The sequence below is a fragment of the Thunnus maccoyii genome, chromosome 16 (genome assembly GCF_910596095.1).
Source record: "Thunnus maccoyii chromosome 16, fThuMac1.1, whole genome shotgun sequence".
Taxonomy (NCBI): Eukaryota; Metazoa; Chordata; class Actinopteri; order Scombriformes; family Scombridae; genus Thunnus; species Thunnus maccoyii.
In genome coordinates, this window is record NC_056548.1 from 4,814,810 (window position 1) to 4,839,077 (window position 24,268).

Sequence of the window (24,268 nt, forward strand, 5' to 3'; positions counted from 1 at the left end):
GACAAAAACCATCAACAGCCCCGTGTCAGTAGTGGGCGGTGCTTTGCTGCATTCACTTGTTCTTCGTAAAACTCAACTCTAAATGAGAAGTGGATTTAAATAGACTGTGAAGTTAGACACATAATAGAAATAGTTTTTATTTTTTGATGTTTTTTAAAAGGTCTCTGTTTTGTTTTTGCTTAAAATCTCAGATAAGCAAAAGTAGGTGTTTGACTACAGCTGAAACAATCAATGAATCCAAAAACTAAATCTGTTATAGTAAACTGAATATTGTTGGGTTTTTGACATTTTAAGATGAGCGATTGGCATTTTTCACTATTTGCTGACATTCTGTTGACCTAATGATTAATCGATTCATCAGAATCTGATTTATTAGCCAGTATGCAGCATACAAAGAAAGTATCTTAGCCTTTGCTCCCACAAATGTAACAGAAGAATAAAGATGGAACAAAAATAAGGTAATACTAAATAATTAAATAAACAAAATAATATTACAATTAAATTTACAATTTAAAATCTATTTACAGAAATGAGTAATAATTGTTTTGAAATGGGATATAAAACCTGAACCTTTGTTTTTTTCTTCTTTCCTCTCCCATTAATCATCTCACAACCCCTCAGATTTATCTGCTGACCCTTTGGAGGGGCCCGACCCCTAGGTTGGGAACCACTGGACTAAACTAGCTAACTGTATATAAAGTAGTTGAAACTAGCTCCACCTCCAGCAGCTACAACAGTAACATGTTGCTCTAACACTGATGCTTCACTATTAATAATCTAATTATGTCATATATAATAATATATCAGTCAGAGGGACCAAACCACTACTTTTAACTGCAATACTTTAAATACATCAAACTCATAATACTTATGTACTTTTACTTAAGGTCTTCTTCCACCCAAAAATATGTTTTTCTTCTTGTTCCTACAGTTGGATGTTTGAGCTTCATTGTGCAAAATGATGACGGTGCAGAGTTTGTTTTCACATTAATCTGCTGAAGGCGGAAAGTTTCTTTGTGCTCATTGAAAAATCTAATTTTAGGGGTTCGGCCTACGAGCATGATTTGTGACATCACAACTAGTTTGGAGCCAATCCTGGTCCAATATTTAATTTACACGAGTGTGATGTGGAAACTTGAGGCCTCCAGTGCACAAACACTGAGACCTATACAGCAAAGTAGGAGACATCTTGTGTTCAGCCTTTAAACCTTAAAAAATGAAATACATTTGCATATTTATAGATCCTAAAAATTTTAAAACGAGGGAGAAGGAAGTGATGTAATTTTAAGAATTTTAAAGCGGTAATTACACTTTTTTTCTGCAGAAAAACCTTAAAATTTTTTTATTCCAAGCAGAGTATTTTTATATGTATTTTAATACTCTGGATGGGATCTTTGAGTAGGATTTTTCATGCAGGACTTTTACTTGTAATGGAGTGTTTTTACATTACTGTGTTGTTTTTGTTTTTTTACTTAAGTACGGGGTCTGAATATTTCCTCCACCACTGTTAATCCGGTAATGTTCTGTTGCAGCCACATACTTGGGTGAACACTGATAGATTTACGGCGCGCACGCAGGAACAGAATGTAACAACAGAGGAACGCTCGCTCAACTAGTGGTTCCGCTGTTCCCGACAGGCCGTGAACGCAGCATCTGGCCAGGGGCGGGTAACCGAGCAGTATGGCGGACGATGGAGACAGTTCGAGCGGACCAGTTGACACCAGCGGCGGGCAGGGGGCAGCGGATGAGTCGGACGGGCTCGGCCTCGGCGGGATGTTGCTGAACATCGGTATCTTGGTTGTGGTGGTGGCGGTGTGTTTTGTGGTGTACCGGCGGTGGGGCAGGCGGCTCGGCGCTGACGCGGCCCAGGGCGACGAGGCCTCGGCGCTTCCTAAGATGAGGAGACGGGACTTCACTCTGGAACAGCTGCGGGAGTACGACGGGCTCCACAGCCCCCGCATCCTGATGGCTGTCAACATGAAAGTCTTCGACGTGACTAGCGGCAAAAAGTTTTACGGGAAAGGTGAGTGGACGGCGGGTTAATAGCTGACATGTCCCCGCTTTGTGGTGAGTTGTCCCGGACAAAAAAATTGGGCGCAAACCGTTGTGGTTAGCTAGCTTAGCTCCGCGGCTATTGTCTATTGTTTTTGAATGGGATGCTAGCTGCGCGAGTGCTATGATGCTGCTTCAACACCTCTAAACTTTATATTTATGTACACTAAACTTATGAAACTTTACTGGCTGGAGGTAAAAAGAGAGTGCCAAGACTGTGACCAGCAACCAGCCCGCTAACATTAGCTTGTTAGCGTGTTGACGTGCACAGACTCACTGCACCGTCTGGAGTCTGCAGCCGCTTGTTTACACTGATGGGACTCAACATGCAGAGAAACTGAAAGCTGTGCAGAAGGTTTTTATGTTTAAAACTACTAATCTCTTTGTATCTGCTAATGTTGAGGCTAAGTCAGTGGTGCAAGTGCGTTTACTCAAGTACTGCACTTAAGTATAATTTGGAGCTATTTGTACTTGAGTATTTCCATTTGATGCTACTTTATACTTCTACTCCACTACATTTCAGAGGGAAATATTGTACTTTCTACTCCACTACATTTATTTGACAGCTTTAGTTACTTTTCAGAAGAAGATTTGACACAATGGATAATATAACAAGCTTTTAAGATACAACACATAGTTAAAGATGAAACCAGTGGTTTCCAACCTTTTTGCCTTTTGACGTCTTACAAAAAGCAGTGTGTAGTCGGGGTCACATTCCACATGTCTATGAGTTGTTAACAGCTCCACCAAATAGTGATTTTTCCCTCTAAACTTCTCACATGGTTTCATTTCAATAAATGTTCAAATGATCCAATATTTCAGCAAAAATCAAAGATTAGAGAAAAAGTCCAAAAACTGAAAACAGATTTGTGTATCAGAACTTTGTTTTTTCTTCTTTCCTCTCCTATTAATCATCTCACAACCCCTCAGATTTATCTGTTGACCCTTTGGAAGGGCCCGACCCCTAGGTTGGGAACCACTGGACTAAACTAGCTAACTGTATATAAAGTAGTTGAAACTAGCTCCACCTCCAGCAGCTACAACAGTAACATGCTGCTCTAACACTGATGCTTCACTATGAATAATAATGATGTCATATATAATAATATATCAGTCAGAGAGACCAAACCACTACTTTTAACTGCAATACTTTAAATACATCAAGCTCATAATACTTAGGTACTTTTACTTTTCATGCAGGACTTTTACTTGTAATGCAGTATTTTAACATTGCTGTATTGATACTTTTACTTAAGCAAAGGATCTGAATACTTCTTCCACCACTGGGATAGTTTTTATGTTTTTAAACACCTGGGGACACTGACTGCAAAGTTAATTTAGCTCAAGGAAGAGAATAACTTTTAGCAACAAATATCAAGAGCAAATATCACATTCATGTACTTGCACAGAGTGTGTTTCAAAGCCTGTAAGTCTTTATTATTTATTGAAAAGCAAGGCCAGCCTGCTACTGTACTTTATCTTCGACCTGGCTGACTCACCTTTCACCTCTATAATAAACTATAATTATTCACATTCCCAGAAGTCTCATGTGTCAAGGCTGCTCTTCCACACCAGCAGGACCGAGCCAAGTAGGCCTGAATCTAAACAGTTCACCAAATCATGACACACAGTTTTCTAATCTAGTCTTGTTGTAGTTGATGACATATTTGGTGATCAATTGCAGTTACTTATGAGCTAGAAATATCAAACGTTTTCAGGTCTCAGCTTCTGAAACGTGAGGATTCTCTTTATTTTGTATCATGCAAATTTGAGTTTTTCACTTTCAGGCTATAAATACTCAGCAGGAAAGTCAGGGAACATTTGCATTTGTCATTATTTTTGACTTGTTATTGCTCTGATTCCTGTATCAGCTGGTATATGATGATCAGATTTGTTAAACTCTCAAATACTGATACCGGTATCAGCCTCCAACATCCAGTGTCAATGGGGCAACATCAGGAAACAATCAATAATAATTGTTTTGTCTATAAAATGTCAGGAAACAGTGAAACATGGCCGTTATATTTCCTCAGAGCCCTCAGTGACGTCTTCAAATGTCTTGTTTGGTCTGATCAACAGTCCAAAATCCAAAGATATTCAGTTTACTATCATGTGTGACACAGAAAAGCTTAAAGTCCTCACATCTGAGAAGCTGCAACCAGCAATTTTTTGTCATTTTTCCTTTAAAAATTGACTTAAATGATTAATTGATTATTGAAATAGTTGCAGATGAGTTTTCTGGCGATCGATTAATTGATAAATCATTGCAGCATGTGGATTTCATTACTTTTCAGACAGAGAGAAAATGTTCATTTAACTTCACAGGAGGATTTTAAGTTCAGAAAACTTTATTATTTAATTCTAATGCAGCCTTTAATAATAATAATAATAATAATAATAATTAACTTTATTCATATAGCACTTTTCAAAACACAGTTACAAAGTGCTTTACAATAAAAAACAGAACACATTAGAAAACACAAAGAGATTAAAACAAACTAAAATACCATAAAATATAAATGAATTTACGAAACAGAGTTTGCGACCTTGATCTGGTCGGGCAAGTCATAAAACACATAATTTTTGACGTGTTATTGCTCTGATGATTGATCTAAAATAGGACTTAATATCAGGAGTGACGGTCAGTTGCAGCCAAAGCTCTTTAGCTGGAGCTGCTGTTTCCAGCTGAGTCAGATTCACACACAAATCTTGGTGCAGTAATTGTGTGTTAGTTTTTAATAACAGACAGTAAACTATATGTATGTATGTCAGTATGTTGCTCTGCTGTAGCGTCAGGCTGCTGTTTTATCTGTAAAACGCTCTTTTAGTTCTGCAAGCTAAGAGCACATCTAATCTTTGAGGTGATAAGGCTTCTTTGCTTCATGGACTCTTTGACAGCTTTTTCTATTTTTTTTTTTTCTTTCTGTTGCACAATTGGCACAAGAAAACCTGAGGGCCTGCTGAGTTTTCACATGCCGGTCAGATGATGTCGGTCTGATATATGACGGGAAGATTTAGAATATGGAGAGAACTTCAGGCGAGGCTTCGGGCATCGATTTGATAAACTTATGACCATCTGAATATCTCTTGTAAATGATATTAAATGAGTGATTTAATCAGGTTACTGGAAATCGCTGTTTACAACACACATGATTATCTGTAATATCTTCTACTGATACAACTCTGAAATTGTACATATTTGTTACATGACAGGCTGATATTACACAGAAACAAGTACTTTTGACTGAATACTTCAATATTGATAATTACGGCTGCACCAAGTACTGATATGAATGCAGTGTTTCTATGTGAGGTTACTTGAGGTCACGGATCGCTGTGGCACCAAAAACCGACTCATGTCTGATGAACGTCACTGATAATGGATAAAACCAGTTTTATAATGACAATGACTAAGAAACTTAATGCTTTCAGAAGACATTTTATGCACAAAAACTGTCGAGGAATGGAGCTCGACTGATAAATCTGCACTGATCAATGTAAAGACCAATATTATCTGGTCACAGATTTATCTGTATTGGTTGTATATGTTGGATAATAAGTAATAAAGTGCTTTACAGAAATCTTAAAGATGTTTGAGGTCATTTACAAACTGTGTCTCTGTTACATAGTTTGTGTTTTTTATAGTAGTTTAGTTTAATTTTTATTGTATTTATTTATTTTGTCTTTGTTCTGATGGTGTCGGAGGGAATCATGGGCAAAACTTACAAAAAGAAACGTCATATGATGAGTACAGTTTGTTATCTTGACAACACTGACGAGTTTATTTTTCAACTGTAAATTATATTGCTGAGAACACATCTGGGGTCATAACTATTAAAAAACTATTTTTAAGGGATTGTTATAAAAAAATCCGTTTGTGTGTGTTATGTGTTTAAAAAGTATCTGATTGCATTTTGAGAAGAGATTATTTTTATTAAAACTCAAATATTGATATTGGTATCAGCCTCAGTGTCGCTACATTAATAAACAAGCAATTAATCGTTTTGTCTATAAGATGTCAGAAAACAGTGATAAACGCCTTTTTATAATTATGTCTTTTAGCCCATAGTGACGTCTTAAATGTCTTGTTTTGTCTGATCAACGATCCAAAATCCAAAGATATTCAGTTAAGCTTAAAATCTTCACATTTAAGAAGCTGCAATCAGCAAATTTTTGGCATTTTTTTCCTGAAAAAAAAAGACTAAAACGATGAATCGATTATCAGAATAGTCGCTGATTTATCGACTAATTGTTGCAGGTCTAGTTTTGTGGATTTCATTACTTTTCAGATAAAGAAATTAATTGTTTATTCAACTTTTATGTTCAGAAAACTTAATGCAGCGTTTAACCCAGTATTATAACTATAATCCCAGACAGACAGCAGTGAGTTTCATGTCGCTTCAGTAATTAATCTCAGTTTAAACAACAACAACATGATGAAGCAGAGATTCTGTTTCTTCACCACTTCTTCAGAAAAGTAATAGCATGTCTAACTTTTTGTCTGGACCTGCCTGTAACCACAGTTGTCCGTGAGTGAGAGATGAAGTTTCCTCATTGGCTGTTGCTCTTTCAAAATGAATTGGCATGAGATGATGAAAGCGGAGGACAGTGGTGTGACGCAGAGCGACGGTGTTTCCTGCTCCGACGCTCTGACGCTCTCAGCTCTTCTACCGTCCGGCGTGATCGGTGGTGCATTTGGATTTTATAACCAATCTAAATACCAGGACGCAAACGATGAACGGCAGCATTAAAACAGTCTTGCGGGTAAACACACGACTCACATAGCTGTTTATCAATTTAGTGTAGGTGTGCTTGATTTGACTGCAACTGCGGTAACCGGGCGGAGATAAGCCTCCTGAATTTTCACCCAAAATACCGTCAAAACTTTCATTTACAATTTCCACCTCAGCCTCCATGATCATCATGTTCTTGCAACTTCATTTGTAACCTTTTTGTAGCTGAATCACGTCATGTGATGCTTCTGTCAGTTTACCAGCAGATATTACTGAGAAAACTGCAGATGAACATTTAACATCCAGGAATTCACAGTATAGATACGACCGCTGACCATCACTGTAACGAATTGGCCGCAATTTACACGGTTCAGCCGTAAACTACAGTAGGTTTTGATCTCGTCCTGATTTCCCAGCAGCTCTCTTACTGGCAGCGCTGGAAGGCTTTTAATGTGAAGCAGCAGCAGTCACATGACACACTGCAGGTTTGAGTTAACTTGTTTCTTCACCACTTTTTCGGACAGTCAGCTCAAACGGTAGATGGTAAAGTAGATTATTGTGCTTGAAACTCATCCTGATGATTGTTTTTTGTGTTGTTTGTTTTTTTTTCCTCAGATGGTCCTTACGGCATTTTCGCGGGCCGGGATGCTTCAAGAGGCCTGGCCACCTTCTGCCTGGAGAAAGACGCTCTGAGGGACGAGTACGACGACCTGTCGGACCTCAACGCTGTACAGATGGAGAGCGTGAGGGAGTGGGAGATGCAGTTCATGGGTGGGCTTGTTTTCTAAACGCCTGTAAAGATTTCCACCAGAGGAAAAAAAATGCTCCTCAGATATTGATTTTTATTTTTCAGCTCAGATTTCACAGATGCGTGTTTACCGTCAGTCCCTCAGCGCCTCTGCAGCTCTGCAATATTAAGTTCAAAACACAAAACAGAACTCACAGTTTTTAATTTGTTTTGTGCTTGTAAACATCTGCAGGAACGTCCACTGTTTCTGTGTTTTGTATCACAGTTTCACCACCGCGATTACTCTCATTTAATTAGAACAATGTACTACAAAGTCTGATTAATGTCACGTTTAAAGCTCCGCAGCAGCACACAAACTAGCATCTGTGACTGAATCACACACTTCTTCAGCTTTAACTGCGTTCAAATATATATATTTTTTAGTTTTACTGTATATTTAAGAGGAAATCTGCCTCTGATTGGAGAGAAAATGAACCAAACCTTGTTGATTCATTCTCACAAAATAAAGAAACGGTTCAGCTCTTGAGAAGGTTTCTCGCTGAAACGTTCAGTTGAACCAAACACTCGGGACAGACGTGCAGCATACCCAAACTAAAAATATCTCCTGCCGCCACATCTGCTGTTACAACAGGAAGCACTGAAACTGGAGGGAAACAAAGACCTCCTTGTCAGAGTTTTATATTCATTTTTACCACATCTACTTATTACTGAAATCCATGGATTACTCCGGACTCAAGGGTTTCAATGTGAGGCAGGCTTAAATCCTAAAATAGTGTTTAATTTTTTAAGATATTCTTAAATGTAATTTCCAGGTCAGGTGTCATTTATTTAATCTCGGGTGTCTAATTTTGGACCGAAGCACTTTGAGTAATGTCAGGCCTCGGCTAACTTGAATAACAAGCCTCTCTCTGGTTCTTTTGATACAAATGACACGTTGAAAGCCGGACCGAGCAGACGGGCTCCTAACTGGAGACTGATTAAATCATGTAAGACGATGTCGGTAAATTACTGGCAGCGTGTTGTTCACTACCAGCGTTGTCCCCGACGTTCAGGGGGAACATTAAAGGCAAATGTAGTCGGCAGAGAAATGACGTGGAGCTGAAACGATGAGTCGATTGACTAAGCTGTTTGAATAATATTCGTCGAGTCATCGTCCTGCATTTCCTGCTTGTAGTGTCTGAAATGTGAAGATTTTTTTTTCTGTTTTCTATGATTGTTAGGCTGTGTATTTTTGGGTTTTGGACTGTTAGTCAGACAAAAAAAAAAGATTTCAACTCGTCCCCTTGAGGTCTGGATATTTAAAAAGCCACTTTAAACTAATTTCTGGCATTTTATAGCTGAAAATAATCTGCAGATGAATTGATAATGAGGAATAGAGCTCTATAAGGCTGCAGCTAACAGTCATTTTCATCAAATAATTATAATAATAAAGTTTTTGCAATTCAGAAAATGTCCAAAACCCCAAATATTCACTTTACTATCATATTAGACAAAGGAAATCAGGAAATTTTCAAATTTGTGAAGCTGGAACCAACAAATGTTTGACATTTTTGCTTGAAAAATAAATGATCAATCAATCATCCAAATAATTGCAGTAGAGCAGCAACGATAAGTCGATTCATTGATCGACAGAAACTTAATTAGCAACTATTTTGGTAATTGAATAATCGTTTTAGTCTTTTTTTTTTTTAAGCAGAAATGACAAATATTTGCTGGTTTCTGCTTCTCAGATGTGAGATTTTGATGCTTTTTTTTTGTCATACATGATAGTAAATTTAATATCTTTGGATTTTGGATTATTGATCAGACAAAACAAAACATTTTGAAGATGTTTCTATAAGTCCTACAGAATTATAACAGACAATTTTCACTGTTTTCTGACATTTTCTTGACAAAACTGTAAATTTAGACAATAATTGTTAATTGTTAATATTTTTTTTTGTCTATTGACTGATTGTTTCAGCTCTAAAATAAAATGTAACTGCATTGCTGTAAAGATGTTCCTCCTGCTGAAGCATCAACTTGTTTGTCACTTTCTCTTCCAGAAAAATACGATTACGTCGGGAGGTTGCTGAAGCCCGGAGACGAGCCGTCGGAGTACACGGACGAGGAGGACATCAAAGACCACCTGAAACACGACTGAACGGTTTTTCCATCACACCGACCAAAGCCAGGAGCCCCAAACAGCTGCGACAGACCGCCCCAGACCTCCTCCTTCTCCTCCTCCTCCTCCTTCTCCTCCTCCTCCTCCTTCTCCTCGCCCCCATTGATCTACCTGCCACTCCCCTTCCTTCGCCCCCCCACCACCCCCTCCCACTTCCAGACTCTTCATCTCCTGAATCCGTCTGGTGCCGTGGCTGTTTCGGAAGGGCAGGACTTCAAGTCTCAATGCCCAGACCTCCCTCCCCCCCCTCCCTCCCTCCTCATCCTGCAAAGATTACCACCGGAGAGCGATCCTTCGATGAGAGGGCTTTTTTTTAAAACGACAGAAACACGTCTGGGGGGAGTGCGAGGGTTGTGCCATTTAGATGTAATTGAAAATCCTACAAAATATTTTAGTCATTTCTCCAGAGGGGGGAACAAGAAAAAAAAAAAAAGAAGTGCGGCTCGTTTTTTTTTGTCAAACGGGTCGCGGCGGTCACCGCTGTGCGCTGGGTTGGAGGTTGGTCGAGCTAAGTCAAGAGAAACGCATTGGTCAGAGATGATCAGTGGATCGGGATGGGGAAACAGATTTCTCTCTCTTTTTATCTTTGGTTTTGTCACATCGCAACTGAACTACTGCTTCAGCTTTTCGGACAGCTTTATCAATCAATCATTTTCTGTTTTTTCAAATCATTTCCCACCCTTTTTTTTTTTTTTGTTTTTTTTTTGTTTTGTTGTTGAAAAGGGCAGTGCTGTGGCCTAACCAAAGGCAATTGGCAGGGCGTCGCATTTTCCTGTTGTGTTTTTGTAGTGTATGCACTACTAGTTTTCTTTGTTTGTCACCATGTGATTGTATTTGTTGAGTAGCATAGAGGGAGGGAGGGATGTTTTTTTTTTTTTTTTTTTTTTTTTTTTTTTTGTTTCTTTTTTTGGGATGGGTTTTTTTGGGGGGAAGGGGCGGGCGGGAGGGGGGTCAAAGGTCTTTGCCATATGAAATCTGTTTTGAATCACATCAGACGGACTGAATCACTTGATCGGGAATACAAAGGGAAGGTGATAAGGCAGTCCTAATCAATCGACTCAATTGTTTACATGCCTCACAAGCCAGCTGCAAGTCTGTAGATTCCCCCTTGAAAAATGGTCCAAGTATTAATTGTGCCTTATTTTGTTTGTTGTGTCAGTCCTGACCGGTCTAACAGGAGGAGGCGAGCGCGGAGGGATGATGATGATGATGATGATGGAGGTGTTTTCGGTTTCCTAGACTCGGTCCCCCAGACTTTAAAGAAGGCATACGTTCTGTCAGTCGTCCACGCACAGACTGTAATATTTCCCCACTACACAAACTTTGTAAATAGACCGTATGAATTACTCAGTGTTACTGCCATATTTATGTAGTTGATAACTCCATATACGTATACTGCTATGTCGTATTGGCCAAAACCCCCATGGTTTGTGTTTTTTTTTTTTTTTTCTTTTCTTTTTTTTGTTTTGTTTTGTTTTCTTTCAGTTATGAACTTCTTTTTAAACGTGGGTGAATTTCCAAAAAAAAAGAAAAAAAAAAAGAAGAAGAAGAAGCGTTGCGCAAAGTGCTGCAGGGTGGGACCGGGAGCTGTTCTTTCGAATTTTTTCTTCGGAGACGTTGCTTATCCTGTAAATATATCTATCATTTTATTAAAAGCATGTGCAACACAGTGAGCTATGCCGAATTCCCACCACGTCATTGTATTTAAATGTTGGGTGTGTGTGTGTGCGTGTCTGCGTGACAGAGGCAGGAAGGGATTTGTTCATGCATAATAAATCGATTTGGTTAATAATTGAAGATGTCTGCAGTTTTTATTTGCTTTTTAAGAAGGACTTTATGGGGAAAATGATCACCTGTGTTTGACCCATCCCACACACACACACACACACACATACTGGGAGCAGAGAAGGCGTGATTGGATCAGCACCAGGACTCTGTTTACGGTTCATTAAAATGTTCCACATTAAGTGACGTTCCTTCGGGACTGTTTGCCTGCAGGGAGGATTCACAGAGGAGCAGACAGTGATGAGGGTAATGCATCATCATCAGACTGATTATTAGAGTCTGATGAAGAGTTTATTTACAAGTAAACCCACATTTCAACACTTAGTAATGAAAGATTTAGATCAGCTTCTAACATGGAAGATGATTCAGCATCATATATCTGTCCCCGAGTCTAACTGAGTGATGAAGTTACACCGTCGCTTGGCTGAATGCCGCCACTTCCTGTATCTGTTTCAAAGGCTCTCTAGCGTCTCATACACCATCCAGCCATGTATACAGTAGCCCTACGAGAGGTTTTGACCAGAAACCCGAGCTGTGAATTTGTGAAAAAAAACAAAAAAACATCAGGAACAAACTGTCCAACATGCTTCACGTGAACCTCTGGGAGAACAGTTATTAACACCAGATGTTGAGCAGCACAGAGGCAAAACAGGAACGAGAGTAAGTTGAACCAAATATGGAAACAACAAAAACAGATCGATACTGTTGATTTTTAACTGTAAAAGTTAATTAAAGGTTTTAACTTAATAGGTTTTTGGATCGAGGCAGTGGTTGGCAAGTCTCCCTGAGTGTTTTAATTTCATTTTATTAGAAAGAATTGAAACTTTACAGCTTACTTAAGACTCTCAAATTAATGTGATCTCCATTAATTATGGGTGCCCCAAAGGGACATGGGAACTAAGTAAGTTATTGCACAATAACTGCCTGTAAATGCATGTCAAGGCCGTGCCCCAGCATTATCACACAGGAAAGAAATTCAGAAAAAAAATAGTAAATCAAAAATGCAGGGAAATAAATTAATATAAAAAAGCAATTTGTAATTCAATACATAGAGAAATAAATATACTTTCGCATAAGGAAATAAAAGTTAATTCTTACAGTGGGAAAGAATATGTAAGGATGTATACGAACAAGGAAATCATTTAATAAATACATAGGAAAACATTTCATATTAGGAAAATATGTAGAGACAAATTAAGTATAGGAAAAATTTAAAAGGAAATACAGAAATTACATTAATAGGGAAATTACTATGTGAGAGAAATATGTATGGACAATAATATAGAAAAACATTAAAGGGAAATTCATATATCAGAAGAAAAGTGTATATTAAAACATTTTTTTTTAAGTGAATACGAAAATAAATACAGAAAATAATAAATGAATAGGGAGAGGGAGGGATAAATAATTGAATGCGGAAATAAATAATTGGTAAAATATGTAGGGACAACATTTCTATAGGAAAAATAATTTAATAAATTAAAGGGCAATTCATATATTGGCAAAAAATAGTAGGGAAATACATAATATAATTGGGAATTAGAATAGAATAGAATAAAACTAAATAGGGGAATAAGTAATATTGACTAGATAAATATGAAAATGATAAACAGGGACATATGTACATAAATACAAATTTCATTTTGAAAGTTAATAAATACATAAATGTTATGTATTTATAACCTATATTTATTTCCTTATTGCCAATTTATTTATTAATATTTTTGCAAAATGTACATATATACATTATTAATTTTGTCCCTTGTGGGCCCCCACAATTAATAACGCTCTTTAGAACTGGATGATATGGACAAAATCAAATATCACAATATTGATATTGTGACAGTATTGTAGGGATGATTATTGGTGCTTACACAAAACATTTACACAATGAGATTTTTGATAAACAATCATCAATAATGTGGATATAATGACTAAGTGGGTAAAGATAAATAATAATAATTATAAACAGACTGGTAGGCTCAAAAAATGACATCACTTTACTATAATGCAGCCTTTAAAACCAGGAAAAGACAACACTTATGCTATATCACGATATTCGATATCTATCACAATATCCATCTCATATCACGATATTGATATAATATCGATATATTGCCCATCCCTATTAAAAACATATTAATGTAGTTATTTTAAATAATGTGGTTGGTGGACCAGCTTTAAATTATCTGCTGAGTCACTGACAGACATTATATACACCAAATTTAATAAATTTATGTTTAAATTGTGCAGATTTGTGAAGTTTTGAGGCTCCAACAATAAACCGCCCAGTCATCCACAGCGGCTCCACAGCGCCGCCGCTGCTGCTGCGGCGGATCCGGGAACTACACCTGGACACGCTGAACGGTGTGTGCTGGGAGTCAAACTCGTCTGTGTCGTCGCTTGTCGGCCATCACCGCTGCGTAAAGCCGAAGCCGCTGCGACCACCATATCTCATGCACATCCGCAATTTCTGTTTTTTTTAGCCGCTGATGACCCTTCGACCATTTCACACCGACTCCATCCGGACAGCAGCTCCACAAACACCGCGGCGACATCTTGGCTGCTTCTGCAAAAAAAAAAAAAAAACCTTCACAAAACTCCCCCGAATTTACATCCAGAAATCATCTCAGTCTGTCTCCTGATCGTCGTGTTGGCTGCTTTCCAGGCGACAAGCACCGGGTGAGTGACGGCTCAAAAGATGCACGCATGCAGACATCATGAAGTTGCATTAATTCCTGCATGAATTCCTGCAGTTTGAGCAGTTCTGTTTTGATTTTTTTGTCTCCCATCAGAAGTGCAGTGATGGCAGAGCATCTGTCCCAGAGTGAGCTGGACTATCCCTTCAAACTTCTGGAGTATTTCAACGGCTTCAGGGTGTCAAAGGTGACAATTCAGAGTTTAATTCATGCATATTTTATATAGAGAAACGTCAGTCTGCAGCTGTGATTCATTTCATTATTGATTCATCTGGTGTAGAGCTGCAAGTACTGGTTATCTTCTCAGGTCATCATCAGTCTTTTGATCCATTAATTCAGTCAGAAAATATTATAAAAATGCTTCATATTGCTTGTTTTGTCTGACAAACAGTCCAAAACCTAATGATATTTAAGCTAATATAATAGAAGACAAAGAAAACCATAAAATGTTCACATTTGAGAAGCTGTAACTTGTAAATTTCTTGCATTTTAGCCTCATAAATGACTATAAATGATTAATCAACTATCAAAATAGTTGCTGATTAATTGAGCTGCACTGTCCACTCAAACTTCTGGAGTATTTCAAGGGCTTCAGGGTGTCAAAGGTGACAATTCAGAGTTTAATTAATCAATATTTTAGATAAACATCAGTCTACAGCTATCATTACTTTCATCATTGATTAATCTGTAGTAGGGCTGCAACTAATGATTATTTTCTCATAATCATCAGTCTTTTGGTGCATAAAATGTCAAAAAATATGATAAAAATGCTTCATATTACTTGTTTTCTCTGACCAACAGTCAAACCCCCAATAATATTCAACTTAATATAATAGAGGATGAAGAAAACCAGCAAATATTAACATTTGAGAATCTGGAATTAATACATTTCTTGCATTTAGCCTGATAAATGACTATAAATGATGAATTGACTAATTGTTTCAGCTCTTATCTGGTTGATAAATGAGTTGTGAAAAATGCACATATCAATTTCTCAAGATGGCATCTTCAAATTTATAGTTTTGAAGACAACAGTGCAAAAATATTTAATTTACAATCATATGAAACAGAAAAAGCAGCAAATCCTTACATGCAACAGAATAAGTTTGGCGTTTTTGCTCTATAATTGGCTTAAACGATTATTTTATTGATTAAAGAGCGTCTGTTTTAATGATTAGTTCATCTCAGCACTCAGTCCTTCTTGATCCAGTCAGGGAGGGTCTATAAATGTCTGTCTTCCAGTGACAAGGTGTTGATGTGGTCGCATCTTCGTTCCTCCAGGTGATATTTTCAGCCTGTGAACTGGGAGTGTTCGACCTCCTGCTGAAGTCTCAGGAGCCCCTGAGCGCCCAACATGTGGCCCGGGAACTGGGCACCAGCGTGGACGGTATAGAGAGGCTGCTGGACGCACTGGTGGGCATCGAGATCCTGGAGGTGGAGACCACAGCTGGGACAGGTGAGGAGGAAGAGGAGGAGGAGGAGGAGACAGACAGACAAGTAACTACTACAGTGCACTGGGTGACATGTTCCTTCACCTTGAAGATTACGGCTCCAAAAACTAATTACAGCGATCATGTTTTCAGTCTCCAGAGAGTAGTTCTGTGTAACGTTTAAGGTGATTATTCAATTATCAAAGTAGTTGTTGATTAATTTTCTGTCGATCGACGGATCAATTAATTGACTGATTGTTGCAGCTCTAAATTTTTCTCTGTGGTCAACTATGAGCAGCTCAGATGTCGGAGTGTCCTTGAACATACCACCAACTCATTAGGCCTCTGATTAGATGATAATATTGGACAATTTATGTGTATCACAGATATAACGATATTAACATATATGTTGCCCAGTAAGTAACAAGAGATTAGAGCACAGAAATGTCAAAGATGCATTTGACGTAATTTAGAAACAGAGTTTGTTCATCCAGAACTAACAAATTTATTCATTAACTGTAAAATGTCCCACTCAATACATAATAACAAAAAAACTTTAATGTGATTTAATTATCTGTTAAAAAAGGACTATCAGCCAATACATCATTATCAGATTCATCCAGTATCACTCTGGTTTTATTTCCATATTATATTGAAAAGAATGGAAACCAAAAGCTGAAAATAAGTTCGTAAAATGCATTTTTACTTTTCAGAGAGTTAAATTAGTTAAATGTCAGAGGTTAAATCAGGCCTTTAATTCCTTTCATAAAGAGTCAGTGATCCTTTCTGAAAAAAGAAAGTAAATTTTTTATTTGTGTAGCAAATAAATCACAAAGAAAGACCAAAGCAATGGGAAAGAAACAACCGAGGCATAAAGAAAATTAAACTATATTTGTCATATATTACTTTTAAAGGATAATTTCACTAAAACTATCAAAAAACAACAATGATTTTGGTGAACTGACCTGTTAATTCTTACAACTGCTGTTGATTGAGTGAATCTCCATGTTGGGAACTAATAACTCAGATTTAATGGTGAAAAAATAATCTAATCTCAGTGTCCATTTAGCAGCTGTTCTGGAGGTTTCAGTCATGTCACATGATCTTCATCACAGATGGAGTTTGCCCAGTTGTCATGAAACTGGCTCGTTTAAATTTGCATTTTTTCGGAGCACCTTCTCGAGTTTTAAAGTTAATTCTTTAAAACAATCTCACCTCAACGTCCATTTAGCAGCTGTTCTGGAGCTTTTGATTTGATTTATAGTCGTTTAGTTTGAATATATTTTGTTCTAACAGCTTTTTACAGCAGCACTGATGTGGCGAATCTTTACCTGGCCAAAGGCAGCGCCAAGTCTCTTCACGACATGATCATCTACCAATCACAGACCATCTACCCGCTGTGGAACAACATGGTGGACGCCGTCAGGTTAGTGATATGTTTGCGTTGCATGAGGCTTTGCAAGCAGACGAACTGCAGTTTTTCCTGCAGCTCAGCCTGTGAGAATGTTTGCAGAACTAAAACAAACTCAACAGAAGTTAAGAACAAACTTTGCATTCGGATTAACATCATTTATTTTCTTTTCCACCCTGCAGGGAGGGCAAGAATCAGAATGAGAAGACCTTTGGCCTCCCGTCAGAGGATATTTTCCAAGCTATTTACAGGTCGGTGCTGATTTTGTTTCTACAGATGTTTAATTGTATAATTTCAACACTTTGTCATGAGGAAATCTTTTGATTTTTGAGATTCTCTGTTTGAAAACTCTACCACACAGATCGGAGGAGGAGATGCTGAAATTTATGGGTCTGATGAACTCTTCCTGGGTTCTTGACGGACACGACATCGTGACGGCGTTCAACCTCTCCTGCTATCAGAACATAGTAGATCTTGGAGGTAAGAGGCCGTGAAGCTGCTTACAGCGACACTCTAGAGATCACATTTAATCTGAAATACATTATGTTGCTGCAAACTATGGCTACATCTCATCATCTGCTGAGTTTAAGGCGTTTACCTACGAGAATGTTTGTGACATCACAACTAGTTTGGAGCCAATCGGTGTCCAGTATGCAGCTTAAACAAGTGTGATGTGGAAACTTGAACACTGAGAATTGACTTTACAGTGAAGGAGGAGACATCTGGTGTTCAACAGGAAAACCTATTTATATAGAGTCTGGATTTTTTAATGAATAGATATTATTTTAAGGATTTTAATGAAGTAATCAAACTTTTTTTTGTGGGAAAAAAGGTATCAGACACTAATTATTTTCGCAGGTAGTTTTTTTTACATCTTAAATCATGTCTGGAGAATAATAAGAATAATTTCCTACACAAATTTGAATTCTTAATTCTAATCTTTGCTTTTTTGCAAAGATAGTTTTACCTCTTTGGGCCTAAAATGTAAATTACAGCTACACGGGTGTTAACGAGCGATGCAAACATACTTAAACACGTACACATGATTTAAAACTGAAGACAGTAACACATCCAACAACCAAAATCCAACATCAGTGTTAAAGGATCAATAATATTACAATACAAACAACGTTTTTCGCAGCTGAATGATGCAGCAGAAATATAAACTCTCATCAGAGCGGCTGATCTTCGGTTCATTTTGCTACAGCAGCAGATAAAATAAACAGATCACCACAGTTATGGGTTCGTGTTCACATCTTTCTGTGGCGGCAGTTTACCTGATTCAGCTCAATAACGTATTGATTATGGATTGATTGAACATATCAAGACAAATGTGACAAACAATCACAGTTACACAATCGAATACTGATCATTAAACTTCCCTTAAGTGAAAACATGATTATATTTATGATTTGATCGCATTTTAAAACATGTCTTGGCATTTTGACCAGTTGTCATTTATTTGGAAATCAATAATCGTCCATAGATCATAAAGGTCATACATTTTTTACAGACACATAAACTGATTTTTATTTTATATTAATCAATTAGTCAATCGACAGACAATTAATCTGCAACAATTTTGATGATGTTGAAACAATTTTTTTAAAGCAAAAATTGTAAAAATTCACTGGTTCCAGCTTCCTAAATGTAAATATTTTCTGGTTTTCACTCTTCTGTGATAATAATCTGATTATCTTTGGGTTTTGGATCGTTAGTCGGACTAAACTTGTGTTTTTTCACAGTTTGCTGACATTTTACGGACGGCACAACTAATCGATTAATTGAGAAAATAATCTGCAGAGTAATCGATAATAAAAATAATCATTCATTGCAGCCGTAAACTTCTGACTCAGTTGCTCAGTTCCCCTTGTTGTCACATACTGATACTCTTCTGTCTGAATAACTCCCAGGGTGCACCGGTGCTCTGGCCCGTGAGATGGCGAAGGCGTATCCGTCCTCCTCCGTCACGGTGTTTGACCTCCCGCAGGTCGTTGAAACGGCTCAGAAACATTTCTGTCAGGAGAACGATGCTGTCGTTTTTCAAAGTGGTGAGTCTCATTCAGCCTTATTCACCATATCAAACAATTACAGTGATAATTAGTAAAAAAAAACACTCTATTGTACATTACTGGAAAGACATGTATGATCATGAACAGTGATATAATAGTTAATTTCTCACTTTTTATCTCTTTGTATAGTGATAAAAAAGTGATAATGATCTAAATTATACATGAAAGACTTATTTTTAATCACATTAAGAATATTTTGCAGCACTCAAGAATCAAAGTCATCGGGCCTCCTGCAAGAACGTACGAACAGTTTAGTTCTTAAGAAGCACAAAATTTGTTGCATTCATCAATGTTCTCGTACGAACAGAATTCACAAGTTGTCCTGAGCTGTTGTACGAGTCACGAACACTCAGATAATAGTCAAGTCAAAACTTTATTATCCCATCAGAGGATATTTAGTTGCAGCCAAGTGTATAAAAGAACATATCCATAATAAAAAACAGTCACATAATGCAACAATCCAAGCAGATCACAGGAACAAACAGCACAAATATGAAGACAAAACGCTTCGGTGCAGCCTCAGACTTTCCTCATAAGGAGAGAAACACTTGTTTGACTTAGAATTATAATGTCTTAATCTGAATGAATTTGGAGTTTAAATATGAAAATAAACTTTAACTAAAACAAACCCAGTTTACACGCTTTCTGTTGTTTATGCAGGAGATTTCTTCAGTGGTGAAATCCCTCCCGCTGACCTTTACGTTCTGGCCAGAATCATTCATGACTGGCCTGAAGACAAGTGCCTGACGCTGCTGAAGAAGATCTACGACACCTGCAAACCAGGTGAGGTTCAGAGTGTGTCGGTGTCACCTGCATTTTCACTCGGTCATTTGTGTTTGATGCACAGGAAACGCAAATCTGCAACATGGGAAATGATTTACAATGTTTTTTCTGCTTCCAAAACGACATGCTGATGTTCTTAATTATCTGATAGTTAATTGAATAGAGTGTTAATAAGTGTCATTCAGTTATAGTTCTAGATAGTTGCTGATTGGGTGGCAGTTACATCGTAAACATAGTAGCCAAAGCAGATAATTACTGATAACAATTTGGTTAAAACTTTTCAAATGAAGGATTGAACATCCTTCCTTTTCTTAGTTCATAGGTGTGTTAACGTCTCCTGAGAGCCTGCAATCAGATACTCAGACATTTTATTACTAAGCAAATAATAGAAAATGTTTAACACGTTTATAAGCTAAATGTAAGACTCTTTAATGCCTTCTAAGGTGCTTTTTGAGGAAACTAATGTAAGTGCTTTTGAAGAAGTGCTGAGAACCACAAACGTGTCTTAACGTGATTTTCAAACTTGTCAAAACAAGTGTTCACGTCTTCATCTTTCACTATTCTTTGCACGTTTTCATGTTCCTGTCAGGCGGCGGCGTCCTGCTGGTGGAGGCCATGCTGTTTGAGAACAGACGAGGTCCCGTCATGGCTCAGATCTTCTCCCTCAACATGCTGGTGCAGGCGGAGGGCAGGGAGCGCCCGCCGTCCGAGTACACCCACATGCTCAACCAGACCGGCTTCCGCAACGTGCAGGTCTGCCGGACCGGCAAGTCCTACGACGCCATCCTGGCCATCAGATGAGCTCCGACTGAGACCGGGACATTCGACGAGAGGCGTTCTTTTAAAAGTCTGGAGTTGAACTTGAGCATTTCAAGGCCTGGAAAAGATTAGTGGTGGATATAAAACGTATAAGCTCTGGAAAAAAAAAGGAAACTGTTGTTCAGTCTCAGTGCACATGGATCTCTGTTTAATGTTGTGGTCAATCCCAGTGATTCAGATAATGTGATAACAGTTAAAGTTGTTTGTTAAGGATCGTACTACTAGAGACATTTTCTGGATTGTGGTTGCTGTTGGCTAATGTTTGACCAATTAGACTCAATTAGAATTAAACCAGGTTAAAGAAATAGTTTTAACATTTTGGGAAATCTTCACTTTCTTGCTGAGAGTTTGATGAGAAGACTGATAGCACTCTCATGTAAGCTAAATATGAAGCTACAGCCAGGAGATGCTAGCTTAGCTTAGCATAAAAACTGGAAACAGAGGGAAACAGCTAGCCTGGATCTGTCCAGCACCTCTAAAGCTCACTAATTAACATTTAATATCTCGTTTGTTTAATTCGTACAAAAACCAAAGTGCAAAAAAGTCAAGTTGTGGTTAAAAAGGGAATTATGTTTTCCCGTTTCCAGTTTTTATGCTAAGCTAATCTAAGAGAGATCTAATCTAAGAGATGTAAGAGAGATAAAAATCTCTTCATATAACTCTCTGCAAGATAAAAATGTTGATTTAAATTTAAGGAATTCTCATCGACAACCTGACCATCAGTTATTTGATCAATTTTATAAACGCACAGATGTAGTTTTCTGGTGTTTTTATGACAATATTTTTAAAATTGATCTAATGTTAGCAAGTGTTTTTAAGCAAAAAGATGTAGTTTAACATTTTTTTACTTTTTAGACTGTTAGTAAGTGACGTGCTCTTAGAAAACGGTCATAAAAATAAGCAAAATCTGATGAATACTGGCAGTCATATCTTTAACATCAGCCAGTCACAGCCACCTATAACACCAGAATCAAACACTGAATAGTCCTCGGTATCATATCAGATTATAGTTCTGTCACAATACTTCTGCAGTATCATCATAATAATAAAGTTTATTCATATAGCACTTATCAAAACGAGCAATTACAAAGTGCAATTATGCAATTAAGAGAGGCGTATTCCAAAAATCCACCGATCATTGACAGATTTTGGATCATTTTTTTATTCATATTCAGCCAGAATATTAGACTAATATCAGAGATGTGCAGATAATTTGTGATTTGTAGTTTTTTACTGCAATTGTTATTTTTCTAATCCAATTTTTATCTGAATTAGAATTATACATTTTTCTTCATCTTATTTTCACGTTTTTTAATATTCAAAATAAATACCATCAAATTTCTACATTAAAAAACAAACAAACACATAAAGGAGTGCCATAAACACATAATTAACCTTCAACACTTTCATCTCATCCACAGAATCATTTGACTGTTGTCCAGTTAAAAATCATCAGTAGGAAAGCGATCTGATGATTAAATAATTTGTTCATGACAGATGTTTTGACTCCCTGATAAAAGAAATCTACTCAAAACGTCTGTTAACTATAAATTATTTAATCTGAATGTTGTACTTTATGTCCACATCTTTCTAAGGACTCAGTCGCATTTTAATCGCGTCAATTCATCCTGTTGTTACGTTAAACGTCTGGCAACATGAAGAAATCCAACCAAAACTTCCAACTGAAGTGAAGATGTGAAGTTTTGGAGAAACATTGAATTTTGTCCTGGAAAAAGTGAAGATCTGTGCTGTGTGTGTTGTGATGTGATATGTTTGAGTGTGACTGTGTGTGTTCCCAACTTTCCGACGAGTTCAGGTGCACGTAAATTAGACTCTATACGACTCAGTCCTTCATGACAAACCTCTGTTTACCTCCGTTAATCCTCTGCTGGTAGTAAAAAGTTCTCATTTTTGTAACATTTTGGTTTGTTGGTTGTGTGACTTTCACATCTTTGTCACAGTTTAAAGGCTTGTTGAAGGAAAAAAAAATACTGTAGCACTGTTTAAAAAACCTGTTCTTGGTGACGTTTGTTGTTTTTCTAGATGCATTTTTTTTTTCTTATTCTTGTGAATGATGATGATGATGTTACGTCACTTTGAAATATTTGCAGCAGCAAGTGTGATTTTTACAAACCGTTGAAATGCATTTACACTTTACATATTTATTACATAGAATTTCTCTTTTTAAAGTTGAGGAGTGTATTATTTTCCTGATTAGCATGTGTGTCTTTGATGAGGTGTGAATGCAAAATATCAAGATGTGTGATAGAAACATATAAAAACTGTCCTTTTTGTATCAGCTCATGGTATCATAACCCTGTTTTCTGTCTTCTGATCACTCCAGTAAACATGTTGGCAGCATGCATCCTTCAGATGAAATCAGACACATCTTTTTTATTCCGTCAATTGTTCACTTTTTAAATTTTGTTCCTATTAAAAGCTATGCACGTGTAAACAAGCCTGGTGTGAAGGATTTTGTCCGTACAGCCAATATTGTAATTTTTAATTATTATATTTAAACATATAAAAAGAATTACAATCATAACATCCTACTCTAAACCCATTAGATATGTACTATATGATAATAAAAAACTTAATGTATTCAACTGAAGCATACATAAATACACAAATAAGTTTCTGAAGTAACTTTCCAATATACACTGTTTACAATATTTAAGCATTTTTATTGCAATTTGATGATTAATCAGTCAACAGAAAATGTATTGGTATGTATTTTGATGATCATTTAATAGTTAGTTATTTTTTTTAATCAAAAATGTAAATTTCCACAGCTTCTAGCTTCTCAAATGTGAATATTAGCTGGTTTTCTTAGCTTTTTTTTTTATATTGATTTGAATATATTTGGATTTTAGAGTGTCAGTCAGATAAAACAAGCGATGTGAAGTTTTAATGGACATTTTTCACTATTTTCTGACATTTTATTAATAATACTTCTTCCACTACAACCTAATAAACTACATGAGGGTTTTTTTTCTCTTTTGAAAATAGTGCCAGACAGTTAAAGTGTAGTTGGTGGTCTGTCCCTTTAATAGATAAAGCTGTGTGTACTGGCCAAAAAAGGAGTGGCGGTCTGTTAGTGGGACAGTTGCATCATGTTACACAGTCAGGAAGGAATTATATTCACAGTTTAACTGGTCAAATGGTCACACTTTATGGTAGTGATGGTTTAATTCAATTTGAAAATGAATGGAAAAAAAAACTAAGTGGACAAGAATGTTAACTTTTTTATCCAATAATTTATATTTTTGGCATATTGCATATACATAAAATAAAATGGACCAATAGAAACACAAACTTTACCTTATTTCTCATTAATATTTGGCTCTTTTACAATCCTCTAGTCAAGCTTCAGAATAAAAAAGCGGCAAAGACCCAAACAGTTTTTGAAACATATAAAATTATTGACTAATGTCACTTGATTACTAATCTGTAACCCTTTATTTATTGTTTCCTCCTCCTATGGATTATTTTGTTTGGTACTGAGCGCAAAAAAAACTTCTTGCACAATCCCGTTACCAAATGTTTTATTTTATTATGTCACAATTGAATTC

General features: G+C 37.0%; 2 protein-coding genes across 3 annotated transcripts; both read left to right on the top strand.

Annotated features, from left to right (window-relative positions):
* The first annotated feature begins 1,589 nt into the window (after positions 1–1,589).
* Positions 1,590–10,592, top strand: pgrmc2 (progesterone receptor membrane component 2). The gene is made up of 3 exons (XM_042387855.1): positions 1,590–2,023; positions 7,401–7,556; positions 9,579–10,592. The coding sequence occupies exons 1-3, from the start codon at positions 1,681–1,683 to the stop codon at positions 9,674–9,676; spliced, it is 597 nt and encodes a 198-aa protein (XP_042243789.1). The 5' UTR covers positions 1,590–1,680; the 3' UTR covers positions 9,677–10,592.
* Positions 10,593–13,769: 3,177 nt separating this feature from the next.
* asmt2 (acetylserotonin O-methyltransferase 2) lies at positions 13,770–21,015 on the top strand. Of its 2 annotated transcripts, none has more exons than XM_042437024.1 (9): positions 13,770–14,164; positions 14,278–14,368; positions 15,463–15,637; positions 16,908–17,037; positions 17,205–17,273; positions 17,384–17,502; positions 18,936–19,073; positions 19,755–19,877; positions 20,467–21,015. In XM_042437024.1, the coding sequence occupies exons 2-9, from the start codon at positions 14,288–14,290 to the stop codon at positions 20,676–20,678; spliced, it is 1,047 nt and encodes a 348-aa protein (XP_042292958.1). In that variant the 5' UTR covers positions 13,770–14,164; positions 14,278–14,287; the 3' UTR covers positions 20,679–21,015. The 2 variants fall into 2 exon arrangements, with proteins under 2 accessions (XP_042292958.1, XP_042292957.1); XM_042437023.1 differs by having other exon boundaries at positions 14,084–14,164; positions 14,281–14,368.
* The last annotated feature ends 3,253 nt before the right edge of the window (positions 21,016–24,268 follow it).